Here is a 13,323-nt window from a genome sequence, read left to right on the forward strand (position 1 = left end):
CAAGGCAAACAGAATATTGAAAAAAAAATCTGAATTTTAATAGAGGTACACTGTGTACTGCAACATCAGATTTTACCTTTGACCTGACCGCTCGAAGCCGACGTAGAAGAGACGGTTTGTTATTTTTCTTCACTGGCGTGGTGTTGCTAGTATTGGCCGCGTTGACATCTGGCAAGACAATTAAATATCAAGTGTTCATGTGAGCTATAAAAATAAATGTTCATCACTTCATCAAATATTGAACAGTTCACGAGGGGGTTAGCCAAACAACTTTAGCATTCTCTTACCAGAATTTGCTCGAGGTGTGACTCTACTGGAAGGCAGAGTGGCAAACTTGACATCGTCAGTTCGTAACTTGACATCCTGAAAGTGTTCATCAGTTTAGTGTTACCAAACAATGTCAAAATTATTTTTTCCACCATATCTTTTAATGTTTACTAGCTAGCTTTGTTTACCTTCATTTGAAACTCTGCTTCTAATCTTTGTATTTTTTCCTTTTGATATTCCTCAATTTGCCATTTGTTTTGGTTTCCGGACTTCATCGATATCAAGGCGTCTTCGGCATGTTCTAGTTCCTCTCTCAGTGCTTTGTTGTCCTCCTGGAGTTCACTTAAGATGTGATTAAAAACCTCCCGCTCATCCGTTAATGAGGCCTCCTGCTGTTTGCATAATTTGTCCTGCAACATCACACATCGCTGCTGCTCTTGCTCCAAATCTAAATGAAGCCTGTCTGACAAATAAAGGAGCTTTACTTGCTCCTGCATCCACTTCAGGTCCACTCCAGGGGCCGTTTCACAAATGTCCTCCTCCTCAATCGTCACCTCCTGATAGAGCTGCCACATGACTTTAACTCTTCTTTGCAGCCTCGTTATAAGTCGCTCTAACCACGGCGGATTTTTGATGCCCTCAGATTGATCTTTTTCATTCTCCTGCTGTTCATTAAAAACAAATATTGGATGGATGGAGTCTGCAGGATTGTCTTTCTGATATTCTTGCTGGATTTTAGAGGCAGCATAGATGAACTCTGCTTCAATGCAGGCTCTCATGATGATTTCGTGGTCCTCCCGAGCTCCGTCTTCCTCGAATTGAGTTTGTTTTAATGTCAAAATTTGTGAGATGATGAGTTTGTACCTGTAGGCCATGGTCATACTTTCTTCTTTTGGCACTAAAAATATGAGTTGCACATTTGGACTCTTCAGGGCTGCCAACATTTTTTCGACTAGGACTAATTGTCTCTTTAAAAATTTCCCAACACTTATGATGTCCTCTGCGTGAGGGAGTTCAAGGTCTTCATCAACGCTGCTCTCAACTCCAGCCAGGACATCACATGGGATTTTGTCCTCCATTTTGTAGGCGTCGAAAGATGCATGTTGCTGTTTTTCAGCGTCATTCCGTCCTCGCTGAAGACACGTCTCGATAGCTGCTAGCCTCCCCTCAAAGTCAGTCAATTCAATCGCCTGGCTGGTTTGAAGTTTCTCTCTGCAACTTTGGAGAATATTAAGGGCAAGTTGAAAGCGGCCGGCCAAAAGCTTGCAAAGATTTTCCGTCTCCTGAGCGAAGCGCTGGTTCTGACTGGTCCGGCTGTGAAGCAGCAGGGCGAGATGCTGGGCCGAGGCTCGGCTGTGAGTGAGCTGGGAGTTAAGACGGGGGTCCGGGTTGGTCTCGTGATCCTGGTGCTCCTCCAGTCGCTCGGTGATTTCCCGTAATTTCTCCTCTGTTACGAAAAGTTTTGTTTCAAGTAGCTGGATGGCCGATGTAAAGCGTTCCGGGTCGTCTCCTGCGGTGATGATGTACTGGTGCGATGGGCCAAGTGAGTAGGATCGGATTCTTGCGTGATGATGGTGGTTCTGGTCTCGTTCCTCTGACGTGTTGTCACTTGCGGGCTCCACCATCTCCTCCTCCTCGTGCGGGACGGCCTCCAAAGATTCCTCCTCCACATGAGAAGAACCACAAACCTTGAGCTTTTCATTGAGTTGTGCTTCCGTCTCCTCCAAACTGTTACCTAAGACTTCCATCTTCAGCAACACCTCATTCAGCTCTTGCTCCTTTTCATCCAGGAGCCTCTCAAAGCCGTTTCGTATTTCCTGAACTTCAGTTTCCCTTTGTTGCGCCTTCTCCAGAACCGTCAGCAGTTCCTCTGTGATCTTCTCATATGAATGTTTAAGATCCTGATAGTATGTCTCTTCTGTTTCCAAACAATCCTGCAACCTGCTTTTTTCCTGACGTTCCTCCATTAGAAGATTCTGCAGCTCTTGGCATTGTTGCTCCATCTGTTCTTTTTCATCTCGATACTTTTGCACAGCAGCCGCTGAAGAAGCTAACTCCTCTCGGAGTTGTTCTCGGGTGTCCTCAATGTCCCTACTCCACACCTTAGTCAAGCTGTCCACTTGCTCCTCAGCTTGATCCAATCTCTTCTGAAGTTCTTGAGAGTGTTGCTCCGCCCTCGCCAAGCTGGCTGCCAAACTCTTCCGTTCTCTGTCCTGGCTTGCTTGAAGGAGCATGAGATGTTTCTGCAGGAGTGTCTCTTTTTGAGCTTGGGCATCCTCGTTGGTGCGGAGTTGCGTTGTAGCCTCTTGGAGAGCCTTCCTCAGCTCCCGAGCCTCATCCTGGAGAACCTGGTGACTGTACGACTCCTCTTGTAACCGCGTCATGCGCAACTCTGACTCTTTCCTCTTGTCTTCACTGAAGCTCAGCTGGTTCTTCAAAGAGGTGAGGGAATGTTCCCACTCCATCTTTTGCTCATGGAACCATCTACGTTCTTGCTCTAGATGGACCTGAGCGAGCGCCGTGGCATCTCCTGTCAGAAGCACCTGCGCTTGTTGAGCTAAGAGCTCTACTCGTTGACGTAGATCGGCTTCCCTGGCTTCCTCCTGTATTCTCTTTTGCGCCTCCAAATCAACACGGAGTTCGCGGTTCATCTTCTGCAGTCGGTGCAACGCCAAAGCTGGATCTGATGATGCGTTAGAATTGAGCAGAAGATCATTCTGCAATGCAAAATTAAATTAAATTAAATTAAATTAAATTAAATTAAATTAAATTAAATTAAATTAAATTAAATTAAATTAAATTAAATTAAATTAAATTAAATTAAATTAAATTAAATTAAATTAAATTAAATTAAATTAAATTAAATTAAATATATGTATTTTTTTAATAACCTTTTCGCTTAAATGAATCTCATCTTGCATCTTGATTTCATCTTGCAGTTTTCTGTTTAGCTGCTGAACCCGAGACAGTTCCATCTGTGTTTTTTCCAACTGTAGATGAAAACCACACAAATTAATTTAAATGTAGATTTTTTTTTTTCTCCCCTCCCCAAAATATTTACATCTGTCTCACCTCTTTGACAAGTCGCTCTCTGTCTTCCTCAGAAGGACGACGCTCTTGATCAGAACTGTCTTCATTTGATTGGATCACGCATGATGATGAATATGGAGAGCCCACTGAATGTCCTAAATACAAATTCAAGGAGTTATAAATACTATATCCAAATCTTGTAATATTCCCGTACCTTCTTCCGCTTGCTGTGTCGGACTGAAATGAGATAATGGCGAGTCAGTGCAGGGTGAGGAGGTGGGCGACAAGCTGGGAGACGACACAGAGCTTATGTCAGCAGATGTTTCCTCCATCTTTTGCTGCAGCTTGATCTCTTCTTTTGCACCTTCACAGCATGTGTTTGTTTGCGAGCCGTTGTCTTGATACTCCACTTTGTTGTCATTCTTCATATTAAGTTTCGATTTGTTGCTGTGAGGAGCATTTGCGTCCACATCACACCCGGCAGCTCTCTGGTCAAGTCTATTGAGAGAACGACTGCTTCTCATGAATGGAGTGGTAGTGAGGGAGCTGGTGTGGAGGGATGAAAAGCTTCGGCTGCTACAAAGCTGCAGAGCGGGTCTGGACGGACGAGATGATGCCCTGGAAACCCGGTGACCCCCACGACCTTTGGATGCATCGCCGTTAGCTTGTTTACCTCCAGTAGATACGGCCGCTGATAATAATGACGCCTCCTTTGAGAGAGACGGAAAGACAAATCAAATATTTTATTGGTACTTTTTTCATTTGATGAGGGAAAGTTTTAAAACAATCTATAGTGCAGCATCTGTCTCCATTCCAACTTGGACTCTTTGATTTGTTCAATCCAATAAACACCGTTGCAAACTGTTAAATCCAAATCAGAGCTTTTAATTCGCTTAAGCGCCATCTGACTCACTCGGTGATCACAGACACACATATTTAGACACACAAAGATGCAATAGTAATATATCGATTACACAAAGAGGCTGTGAACGTCACATGACCTACAAACTAAAAATCATATTTGAAATGAAATTGAAGTGACCCAAATGTATGTGCAAAAAAATGGTTGAATAATGCTAACCTACCTTTCCTCCTTTTTTTGGTGTAGGTTTGGGAATCTTGGTGTTAACCAGGACTTCAGGCCATCTAATATTCAAACAATGTGGATCATGTTAATTAAAGTTGCCAACCTTTTAAAGTACATGTAAAGGCAGTCGGACAGTGTTCAATGCATTGAATCACAGTTTCGCATCAGGTAAGTCCCACGATAAATTGTTTTTTTCTTACAAATTGATAAAATATGAAAGGAATTTCAACCACAAGAAATGAACACATTGAAAAAAAAAAGTAAGACCACATACCACTTTCAGAAGCACAAATAAAATCTTCCACAATTTACATTATTTTTTTTATCCCCATTTTTTATTGACTTATTTATTTACTGAAAATGTGTTGCCAATTTTTTTCTTACCTCTGTGCCTTGGACATCATTTTCAGAGAATGTACTGAATAAAAATCCAACTTTTTTCACATCAGAGCCGGAAAAAAACAGAACCATCAGACAATCCTTAAAATTAATTAAAAATATGTTAAGGCAAAAAGGAGACGCGGTGAAAGTATTTATCCGACTGCAAAAAACAGTCCACCGAATGAAGGGACAAATCACAAATAGCTGTTTGGAGAAGTGTTAGACATCCGTAATCCTCGACCGAGTTGACAAACTCCATTAGTTTTGAAGAATGAGGTCAAAAGTTTAACAGGATTACTACACAAACACTTCTTCTTCTTTGAAATCAACAAGGTTCATCATGTTGTGTGTTGTGTCTTAGATAAAGTGTCTTTGATTTTGAGTCATGGTTAATTTGCCTTTTTTTTTTTGTGTGTTTGCTAAACCCATCCCATAAAACCAAAACATTTATGTAATATACATTAAAAATTATATCGTTTGTTACAATGCAGGTTCATGTATTGCTTATGTTTGTTTTAAAATACATGAGACCCTTGAAAAAAAATAAATTGCATATTAAATGGCAATCTCAATACGGCAATTAGATGATTTAGATTATTAATGCACCAAAAGGCCACCAGATGGCGGCAGTACACATTGACAGCATTGACAAGGCGTTCACTCAGTGCTTCTGACGTCATCCATTGAGTGCAGTATTTTGAATGTTATGAGGTAATAACTGGCAATGCGGCATCATCTCATCATGAAGTCATTTCTAAGAGAGAAAGAAAGAAAAGAAAATATTTTATCACCCTTTTTAGCTCCCACCCAGAAGCCAAATGCGGATTGGGCAGGCGTCACGTGACCCTCCAGCTGATTTCCTTGCATGAAGTGTTTTGCTTCCCGTGTAGTCTTCTCTGGAGCCATTTCTGCTCGGAATCGCTTCTCAGTCCTGTTCACATCAATCGTCGTCGTTTTTTTTTTTTTTTTTTTAAATCACACCACTATGGCTCATACGGCACAAGCAAATTCCTTCGACGCCAACAACCCTCAAATCCAAGTGGAACACGACAAAAAGCGTCGACAATTTGTCATTCGATTGAACGGTATGATCAACGAGATGTTGCTGGTGGTTGGTAGCTCTTGGCTAATGCTAGCGCAGAGCTTGTTGTTAGTTAGCGTAGACTTCATCAACCAGAAATCATTGGACGCATGTTGTGTTGCAGTATGGGAAAACACGCATATGATTATTGCATGTCTTTGCGATATGCATATTGCATATCATCTATATTTTTCAATATTTTGTGCAGCCCTACTTTGTAATATTTTGGTATTAATTTCTCTGGATTGGTTCTCATAGATTCAAATGTCAAATTGCATTGTTGTTATTGTCACTTGAGTTTTTCTCTGTATTATGTCCGGTACATTTAATGTTAGTCCTTATCCTCATTGGTGTTTTGTCAGTGATGTGAAGAAGGACAACTTATGTCAACGAGCATGATGGATGAATTGGAGCTAGTAACTCTGTCGACTTTGATGTCCTTCAGGGTCTCATGATCGTGCCGTCCTTCTTTATGAATACGTTGGAAAAAAGACGGTGGACCTGCAACATACTGAAGTTCCAGATGCTTACAGAGGGAGAGGAATTGCCAAACACCTGGCCAAGGTAACATTGCATTTTGTCACTTGTCATTCATTGTTGCAATTTCCCACAAGTATGCTTCTGTGAACACAGGCGGCCATGGACTTTGTGGTGGAAGAAGATCTGAAAGCTCATCTGACCTGTTGGTACATTCAGAAATACGTCAAAGAGAATCCGCAACCTCATTACTTTGAACATATTTACCAATGACCTCACATGGGACCGAGAGACTCAAAAGTGAGGTATTCTTTGAAATTAAAGACTGAAATGTAACAAAGGACCTTCCTCCAGGCATTGTTTAAAGGAGCCAGCTGATCTCCTTGAATGGAACTTTGATGTTGACATGACTTGGTCACATCTATTCACAACAAGGGGAATCTCCTTCAACTGATCACCAATCAGCTGAGTCCAATGTCTCTTATCAGAAAAGATTCAGGATGTGAATGACTTCTTCACCTGTATGTAAACAAATGTCATTTGATTTGCGCTCAGGTAGAAGTCAGAGCTTGTAAGGGGTCTGCCACTTTGTTTTTATTCCTAATTGTTTGACAGAATTCACCTTTTCATGACATTTGACGTTTGTTTGAACTCCCCCCTACTGCCATTTTGTGTTGATGTGGTAATATTTCAATAATTACTCACAATGAGTAATAATGAAAATTGGCAGCATACAAAGTAAATGGTGCAAGACAACCTTCCACTATTTGAATTCAAAGAGATCAGAAATCTGTGCAAATGTCACGTGTGCAAATGGACAAACCAGTATTTAAAAAAAAAAAAAAACAACAGCTGCATTGAGGGCATTTTTATTCAAGTTCAACCACATCCTTTGTTTATTCTAGAGCTTGAAACTGGATGGCTGAAGTTTACTCACTACGTTCCTATCGTGTGGCACTTTCTTTCTTTGGCACCGCAAACAATCGTGCTTTAGGATTTCACAATGATAGATATCATTGTGTTAGGGGAAAAAAATAAATAAAAATCCCTGAAATGTTTCACTGTGGTTTTCCCCTAGTTTGGCTCCTTTGCTGTTGACAATCCGTGTTGAGGAGAAGCAAACCTCAGGAAATTCCTTACACTCTGTCAGAACTATGTTGGGCTGACTGACTGCTTTAAATGCAGAAAACACTAGTTTACTGGGTGGAAATCACCTATTAATAGGCAATATTTCATTTCTTGTTTATATATATGTATGAACAGTATGTGTACATTTTCTTGAAAGCTAAATGACTAAACCATTTCTAACATTCACTTCACTGTGAAAATGTTTTGTGCTTGACACTTTATTGTATGAATAAAGTAATAAAATATACTAACATGAATAAGGTCACTATTTTACATGATAGATTATGGTAGATGTACAATGCATAACATCTTGAATTCGAATAATCATATTTCCGCTCAAATACGCTACATTGAATGCGTCATTAGTCTTTTCTTCTGACCTCGCGATACGTCAACGTGATCATGAAAAATACGTAGGAATGACGCATGTTAATGCATTGTGGGAAATGTAGTTTAATTCCGCTAGGGGTTCCTGTAAGTCACTTTTCGAACACTACATTACCCAGGACGCCTAATGGCGCATACGTCACTTGCCACAACGGCTCTATCTCCATCATGGCGTCGCTGGGAAGGAGGCGCGGTGTCCCAGTAAGCAGGGAGAGGTCAGTTACTTCACATCTTTCACGTTCTACCAAAATGTTTCGCTCATAATGAAACGTTTGTCCGTGTCACCTAACGTCAGACAAATAACGTGTTTATTTTTCAAATATGCAACGAGAACCTCACGAAGAATTTTATCTAATCCTTAGCTAACATTAGCATGCTAACTTGCTAACGTGTCTGCTAGCCAGTGTTAACAAGGAAACCATCTAGTGGCTCATGTGATGTTTTGGTTATTTCACATCAGCCGATCAGCGACTGGGAAAGTTGTCATGAATTTTGCGTTTGCGGGGGAGGTTCGCAATAGACTTTACTTGGTGTGTTTTGCCTCGAATATGCTACGTTTTCCCACTGATGACATGGATCCTTCTTCCTAACTTAGCTGGCCAATCACCATAAGTTTTATTCCATGCTAGAAGTCAGTTAGCCTCGCATGGGTACACTGTGTCCTGTGTGTTACGACAAGCTACCTGTTGCCTATTTTATCGTAACAACCTTGAGCATTCTAGTGTCGTTTAAGTTGATTTAGAAATACTTCCATGTTGACCATGTACTGTTTATCTGCGCAGAAGTACTGCCATGAATAATGAGGCAAATGTAAATATTGATTTGCAGCAATCATGTCACTGGTATTCAGCGCTGCAAACTTATTTTATACCGTGACCACGATTCTAACTTGAAACACTCGTCTCTCCAATCACCTTTCTGAATTTAAACGAATGGAAATGCCTATCGTCATTTCCAGTGGCCCAGAACGCCAACTAATTGTTTTTGAGTTATTCAAAAATGGCACTGGGCACCTGTATTGTGCTTTGAATAGCGCACTGTAAATACATAATTTAAAGGAATTAAAGCATGAAACATTTTGGACATGATAATTCAGATGGCATTGTGCTGCTCATTTTGATGTATGTGCCTCGGCCACCAGAGGGCAACATAATGTGCCTTACAAACTGCGTAGATTTGATGATGAGACACAGAAAAGGAATGCTTCATTAACTCCCTATTGTAAAATCGCGACATGATTTCTTAATCTATTGTGCTTTTTTGAAGTATGATAGTTTAGACATTTTTTTTTCTCCCGCTAAAGTATGAGAATTGTACTCGTGACGAAGCCATACCAGGGGACTCAGTGAAACCGAATCATCCGAAAAGCAAAGCGATATTTATATTCCACAATTCAAGCTTCTACTAAAAACTGAAGGCAATACAAGTGTCCTAATATAGGCTTGGCAACACTCGGGACAAGCTGGAGCAGTGTGAAGCCATCAGACATTCCAGTGTTTACATTGAGTGGTGTTTAATTCTTCGGTCGTCATTGTCACCCTTTCTGCAGGGGAGTGATGGCGGCGACCGACTGCTACATAGTTCACGAGATCTACAACGGGGAGAACGCGCAGGACCAGTTTGAGTATGAGTTGGAGCAAGCACTGGAGGCCCAGTACAAATACATTGTTATCGAACCCACGCGCATCGGCGACGAGACGGCACGGTGGATTACAGTGGGCAACTGCCTGCACAAGACGGCCGTGTTGTCGGGGGCCGTTTGCCTCCTGACGCCGCTTTCACTGCCTCCAGAATACACGCGTTACGTGGTGTTGCCAGCCGGCGCCCTCAGCGTGGCCTGCGCCGCCCTCTATGGGATTTCATGGCAGTTTGACCCCTGCTGCAAGTACCAGGTGGAATATGACAGCCAAAAACTGTCGCGGCTACCCCTGCACACACTCACCTCCTCCACGCCCGTGGTCTTGGTGCGCAGGGATGACATCCACAGAAAGAGACTCCATAACACGATAGCGATGGCCGCGCTGGCGTACTGCGTCAAGAAGATCTACGAACTCTATGCTGTATGAGTGCGCCATTTAAGAACCGACAGGAAAATGAGATAAACCTACAAAAAAGAAGAATAACAGCAAACCTATCCACCGTCTGGTGTGTGAAAAGTGGAAGGTCGCAATGGGGCCCACAACACTTGTGGTGGCTGCTTTGAACTTTGATCAGAGGGATATAGTTAAAACTAGAAGGAAGTTGTTTTTGTTTAGTTTTTTCCTTCCAGCATTTGTTTTCTCCTAGTGACAACCGCAGCACACATGTTCTCTGTATTACCTTTGCGCCTCCTTCCCTGCATTCTGACACTTGACCTTTGTGTAAAGGCTGAAGCTGCGTGGTTGAGATGGACACGTGTGATTTGAGCTTGACCTTTTCCCCTCGTAGTTTTACTGTACTCCCTTACTTGCTGATCAGTACTTCACCTTTCATTAAACATTAGGCTATTTGAAAAGCGTCCTTCTCTCTATCTGACTTTTTTTCCCCAAGCAAACAGACTGCTGTACAGAGATCAACTTAATCCATGCTAAAATATGTTTTCCATGTCCAGATGTACAATTCTGATCAAATCCTACTTCTGACCTTGCACACGCACACCAAATTCAAGTCAAAACAAATCAGCTTTGCCTGAATTTTTGGATTCTCATAAAAATGTTTTTCGTCAAAAATGACACAAGACATCAAAGAAATATCTGACGAAAACAGCAGCTGATTTAATGGAAATGTAAACATTTAAATTGTGCTTTAAGCAATCGTTTTGGACTTTTTCTTTTGTTTTTAGTTTTCTATTAAAGGTGCAATTTCAAAGAGCAGGACCTACTCGGCTGCAAATAAATTATGTTCACCTTTCAATCGCAATTGTATTTGAAAATAATGCAAACTCTTGGAGCAGTGTAATACTCTGAATGTATAATTCGTTTTTTCAAGCACATCTTTCAAAACCAATAAAATATAAAACAAGAGGCAACGTTTTTTAATCGTGCGTACACGTAAAACTAACACTTCAATTCCCATGAGCCTTTGCGAGAAACAACCCGGAAGTAAAATGCGTGGGTGTGTTATAAAGGAAGTGATTGTTTGAGAACAGTATAACTCTGAAATCAAGAAAAGCGTTGCAAACCAAAGTGAGTACTGCATTGTTATTAATCTTTTCTCCATAGCGGAGCAATTTTGCAGGTTCTGCAATTCTATGTCCATATTGAACGTTTTCCGTCATAGCGATACTGTGGCACGGTAGTCACGTTCGTCATACGACGATACTAAAAATTACGACGGAATAAAGTAGACCGAGGTACAATATGGCAAGTAGGTGCAATTTAATTGCACGGTCTGCCCTCTAGCGGACATCACATAGAACCAATTCAGTAAATTGGAGAATTTCCTTCAGCACTATTAATTGACTTCTACGCAACCAGCGTCATCAGACAGGCCTTTTAAAAGACAATTCAAGTTTTGATTTGGGTTTTTCTAATAAGAGACACCATGTTTAAAATAGTAAAGAAGAGTCACGAATGAACAAACACTTTAAGTTGTTAATTAACATCATAAGGAATAAATAAGGTGTCAGGTGTATTATTGGACTCTTTGTATAGTTGATTTTTTTGTTATTAAAACTAGGCCATATTTGTGTGTGACAATTTTACAGCCATTCACCCATGGACTTGCACAAATCTAAACAATGATATTACTGTGTGTAGGTGATGGAGCGTGTCACCGGAGGAGGAGCGCTACCGGCATTGCTCCTCGCAAGTGTGGGAGTTTTACTTCTCTATCGTCTACTTGGCCGACGACGAGGCGGAGCTTCTCTCCAGGATGCAGTGGTGGTCATCACGGGCGCCAGCTCCGGATTGGGCAAAGGTCAGCTGAGCTTTCTGGTCATATCTTCTCAACTTCAGCTGACATAATGACACTTGAATTTATATTTGTTTGCTGAATTGTGTTTTTTTTCCCCCCGTCTTCTAGAATGCGCACGCGTGTTCCACAGTGCAGGGGCTCGATTGGTACTGTGCGGTCGAGATGCAAGTCGACTGCAGCAGGTGGTTGAGGAGCTGAACGCAAATGCAAAGGATGGGAAGCAGCAGGTATTCAAACACAGTCATTCGGGACATCTGCAATTCAATTTACTTGTGCATCAAACATTCAATTAAAAACTCGTGGATTAACACGGCTGTTCAACGTGCAGACGTACGTTCCCAGCACCGTTATCTTCGACCTGAGCGACACACACTCGATGGACATAGTGGCGCAGGACATCTTGAAATGCTACGGACGAGTGGACGTCCTCATCAATAATGCTGGAATCAGTTACCGCGGCAACATACTGGACACTCACCTATCGGTTCAGAGGCATGTTATGGAAACAAATTACTTCGGACCAGTGGGTCTTACGCAAGGTCAGTGAGGAGGAGGAAGTTAGCTCGGTGGGCTTGTGGTTGGTTAGCACGTCTACTGTTGTTCCATTTATTTGTTAAGCTGGACAAAAGTTGCCACGAGTTAAACTTTTTTCTCCTTTCATCAGCTCTTCTGCCTTCCATGGTTCGCCAGCGCAGTGGCCATATTGTTGTCATAAGCAGCGTTCAGGGCAAGATCGCTATTCCATACCGATCAGCCTGTAAGGTTTTTTTATTCTAATTTATTTATTTGAAATGTTTTCTCCCTATTTGGAAACAAACTCAATGTTTTTCTTTGTATTTAGATGCAGCATCCAAACACGCCACCCAGGCCTACTTTGATTGTTTACGGGCTGAGGTGGAACGTTACGGGATTCCAGTGACTGTCATTAGTCCGGGATACATCAGGACAAATCTCTCCGTCAATGCCGTCACGGGAGACGGCTCAAAGTATGGTGGTAAGGTTTCTTAATTTGGCATTTCTAAACATATGTAATTGGATCTAGAGAAAGGAAAAAAAAAGTCCGTTATCAGGGGCCATATTTTAGTAGTCTTGACAAGTTTTATTTCTTGTTGCAATTTTTTAGTTGTGGACACGACCACGGCGACAGGTCGGGATCCAGGAGATGTCGCTCAGGCAGTTCTGAAAGCTGTGCGACACAAGAGCAAAGATGTTGTTTTGGCGGGACCTTTGCCCACGGTGGCCATTTATCTCCGCACGTTGTGGCCCGCCCTCTTCTTTAAACTCATGTCCTCTCGTGCTCGTAAAGAGCACAAAGCCAAAAATACTTGAACCGTTAAAGGACAAATATGGTGTTGCTTGTCTAAGAAATACGCCAGGAAAACGGTGAGTAAATAACATTTTTCTGTTTGTATAGTCTTTCCTCATTCACGTTTATTTCGGAACTCTACATTATGGGCACTGAAAACAATGATACATTTCTGATTATTTTATCACAAAACCCCTTTATTTATTTTGTATTAAAATGAGCAATTGTTGACTATTTTCCTTTTACTTATTTCAAACCATAGTTATGTATTAATTTATGTGTATG

The 13,323-nt window shown here is 41.5% G+C and overlaps 4 protein-coding genes across 4 annotated transcripts; 3 read left to right on the top strand and 1 right to left on the bottom strand.

The window, feature by feature from the left end:
* Window positions 1-258: 258 nt before the first annotated feature.
* Window positions 259-2,732, bottom strand: LOC133170739 (protein Hook homolog 1). The gene is made up of 2 exons (XM_061303867.1): window positions 456-2,732; window positions 259-363 (listed from the first exon to the last, which is right to left on the bottom strand). The coding sequence occupies exons 1-2, from the start codon at window positions 2,730-2,732 to the stop codon at window positions 259-261; spliced, it is 2,382 nt and encodes a 793-aa protein (XP_061159851.1).
* Window positions 2,733-5,648: 2,916 nt separating this feature from the next.
* natd1 (protein NATD1) lies at window positions 5,649-7,698 on the top strand. Its single transcript, XM_061302933.1, has 3 exons — window positions 5,649-5,850; window positions 6,292-6,410; window positions 6,480-7,698. Exons 1-3 carry the CDS (start codon window positions 5,751-5,753, stop codon window positions 6,594-6,596), a joined length of 336 nt encoding a protein of 111 aa, XP_061158917.1. The 5' UTR covers window positions 5,649-5,750; the 3' UTR covers window positions 6,597-7,698.
* Window positions 7,699-7,924: 226 nt separating this feature from the next.
* Window positions 7,925-10,335, top strand: tmem11 (transmembrane protein 11). Its single transcript, XM_061302926.1, has 2 exons — window positions 7,925-8,053; window positions 9,388-10,335. Exons 1-2 carry the CDS (start codon window positions 8,007-8,009, stop codon window positions 9,902-9,904), a joined length of 564 nt encoding a protein of 187 aa, XP_061158910.1. The 5' UTR covers window positions 7,925-8,006; the 3' UTR covers window positions 9,905-10,335.
* A 570-nt stretch (window positions 10,336-10,905) lies between these two features.
* Window positions 10,906-13,272, top strand: dhrs7b (dehydrogenase/reductase (SDR family) member 7B). The gene is made up of 7 exons (XM_061302910.1): window positions 10,906-11,002; window positions 11,576-11,735; window positions 11,841-11,959; window positions 12,061-12,271; window positions 12,397-12,489; window positions 12,574-12,726; window positions 12,856-13,272. Exons 2-7 carry the CDS (start codon window positions 11,579-11,581, stop codon window positions 13,059-13,061), a joined length of 939 nt encoding a protein of 312 aa, XP_061158894.1. The 5' UTR covers window positions 10,906-11,002; window positions 11,576-11,578; the 3' UTR covers window positions 13,062-13,272.
* Window positions 13,273-13,323: the final 51 nt, after the last annotated feature.

This window comes from Syngnathus typhle, linkage group LG17, assembly GCF_033458585.1.
Source record: "Syngnathus typhle isolate RoL2023-S1 ecotype Sweden linkage group LG17, RoL_Styp_1.0, whole genome shotgun sequence".
NCBI lineage: Eukaryota > Metazoa > Chordata > Actinopteri > Syngnathiformes > Syngnathidae > Syngnathus > Syngnathus typhle.

Excerpts from the sequence above, each read along its gene's own strand:
- tmem11 (XM_061302926.1), top strand. The coding sequence starts at position 8,007 with ATGGCGTCGCTGGGAAGGAGGCGCGGTGTCCCAGTAAGCAGGGAGAG. Across the intron at positions 8,054-9,387 it reads GTCCCAGTAAGCAGGGAGAG|GGGAGTGATGGCGGCGACCG; the intron begins GTCAGTTACTTC and ends CCCTTTCTGCAG.
- LOC133170739 (XM_061303867.1), bottom strand. The coding sequence starts at position 2,732 with ATGGAGTGGGAACATTCCCTCACCTCTTTGAAGAACCAGCTGAGCTTC. Across the intron at positions 364-455 it reads AAGCAGAGTTTCAAATGAAG|GATGTCAAGTTACGAACTGA; the intron begins GTAAACAAAGCT and ends GAACACTTTCAG.
- dhrs7b (XM_061302910.1), top strand. The coding sequence starts at position 11,579 with ATGGAGCGTGTCACCGGAGGAGGAGCGCTACCGGCATTGCTCCTCGCA. Across the intron at positions 11,736-11,840 it reads CAGCTCCGGATTGGGCAAAG|AATGCGCACGCGTGTTCCAC; the intron begins GTCAGCTGAGCT and ends CCCGTCTTCTAG. Across the intron at positions 12,272-12,396 it reads ACCAGTGGGTCTTACGCAAG|CTCTTCTGCCTTCCATGGTT; the intron begins GTCAGTGAGGAG and ends TCCTTTCATCAG.
- natd1 (XM_061302933.1), top strand. The coding sequence starts at position 5,751 with ATGGCTCATACGGCACAAGCAAATTCCTTCGACGCCAACAACCCTCAA. Across the intron at positions 5,851-6,291 it reads ATTTGTCATTCGATTGAACG|GGTCTCATGATCGTGCCGTC; the intron begins GTATGATCAACG and ends GATGTCCTTCAG. Across the intron at positions 6,411-6,479 it reads TTGCCAAACACCTGGCCAAG|GCGGCCATGGACTTTGTGGT; the intron begins GTAACATTGCAT and ends CTGTGAACACAG.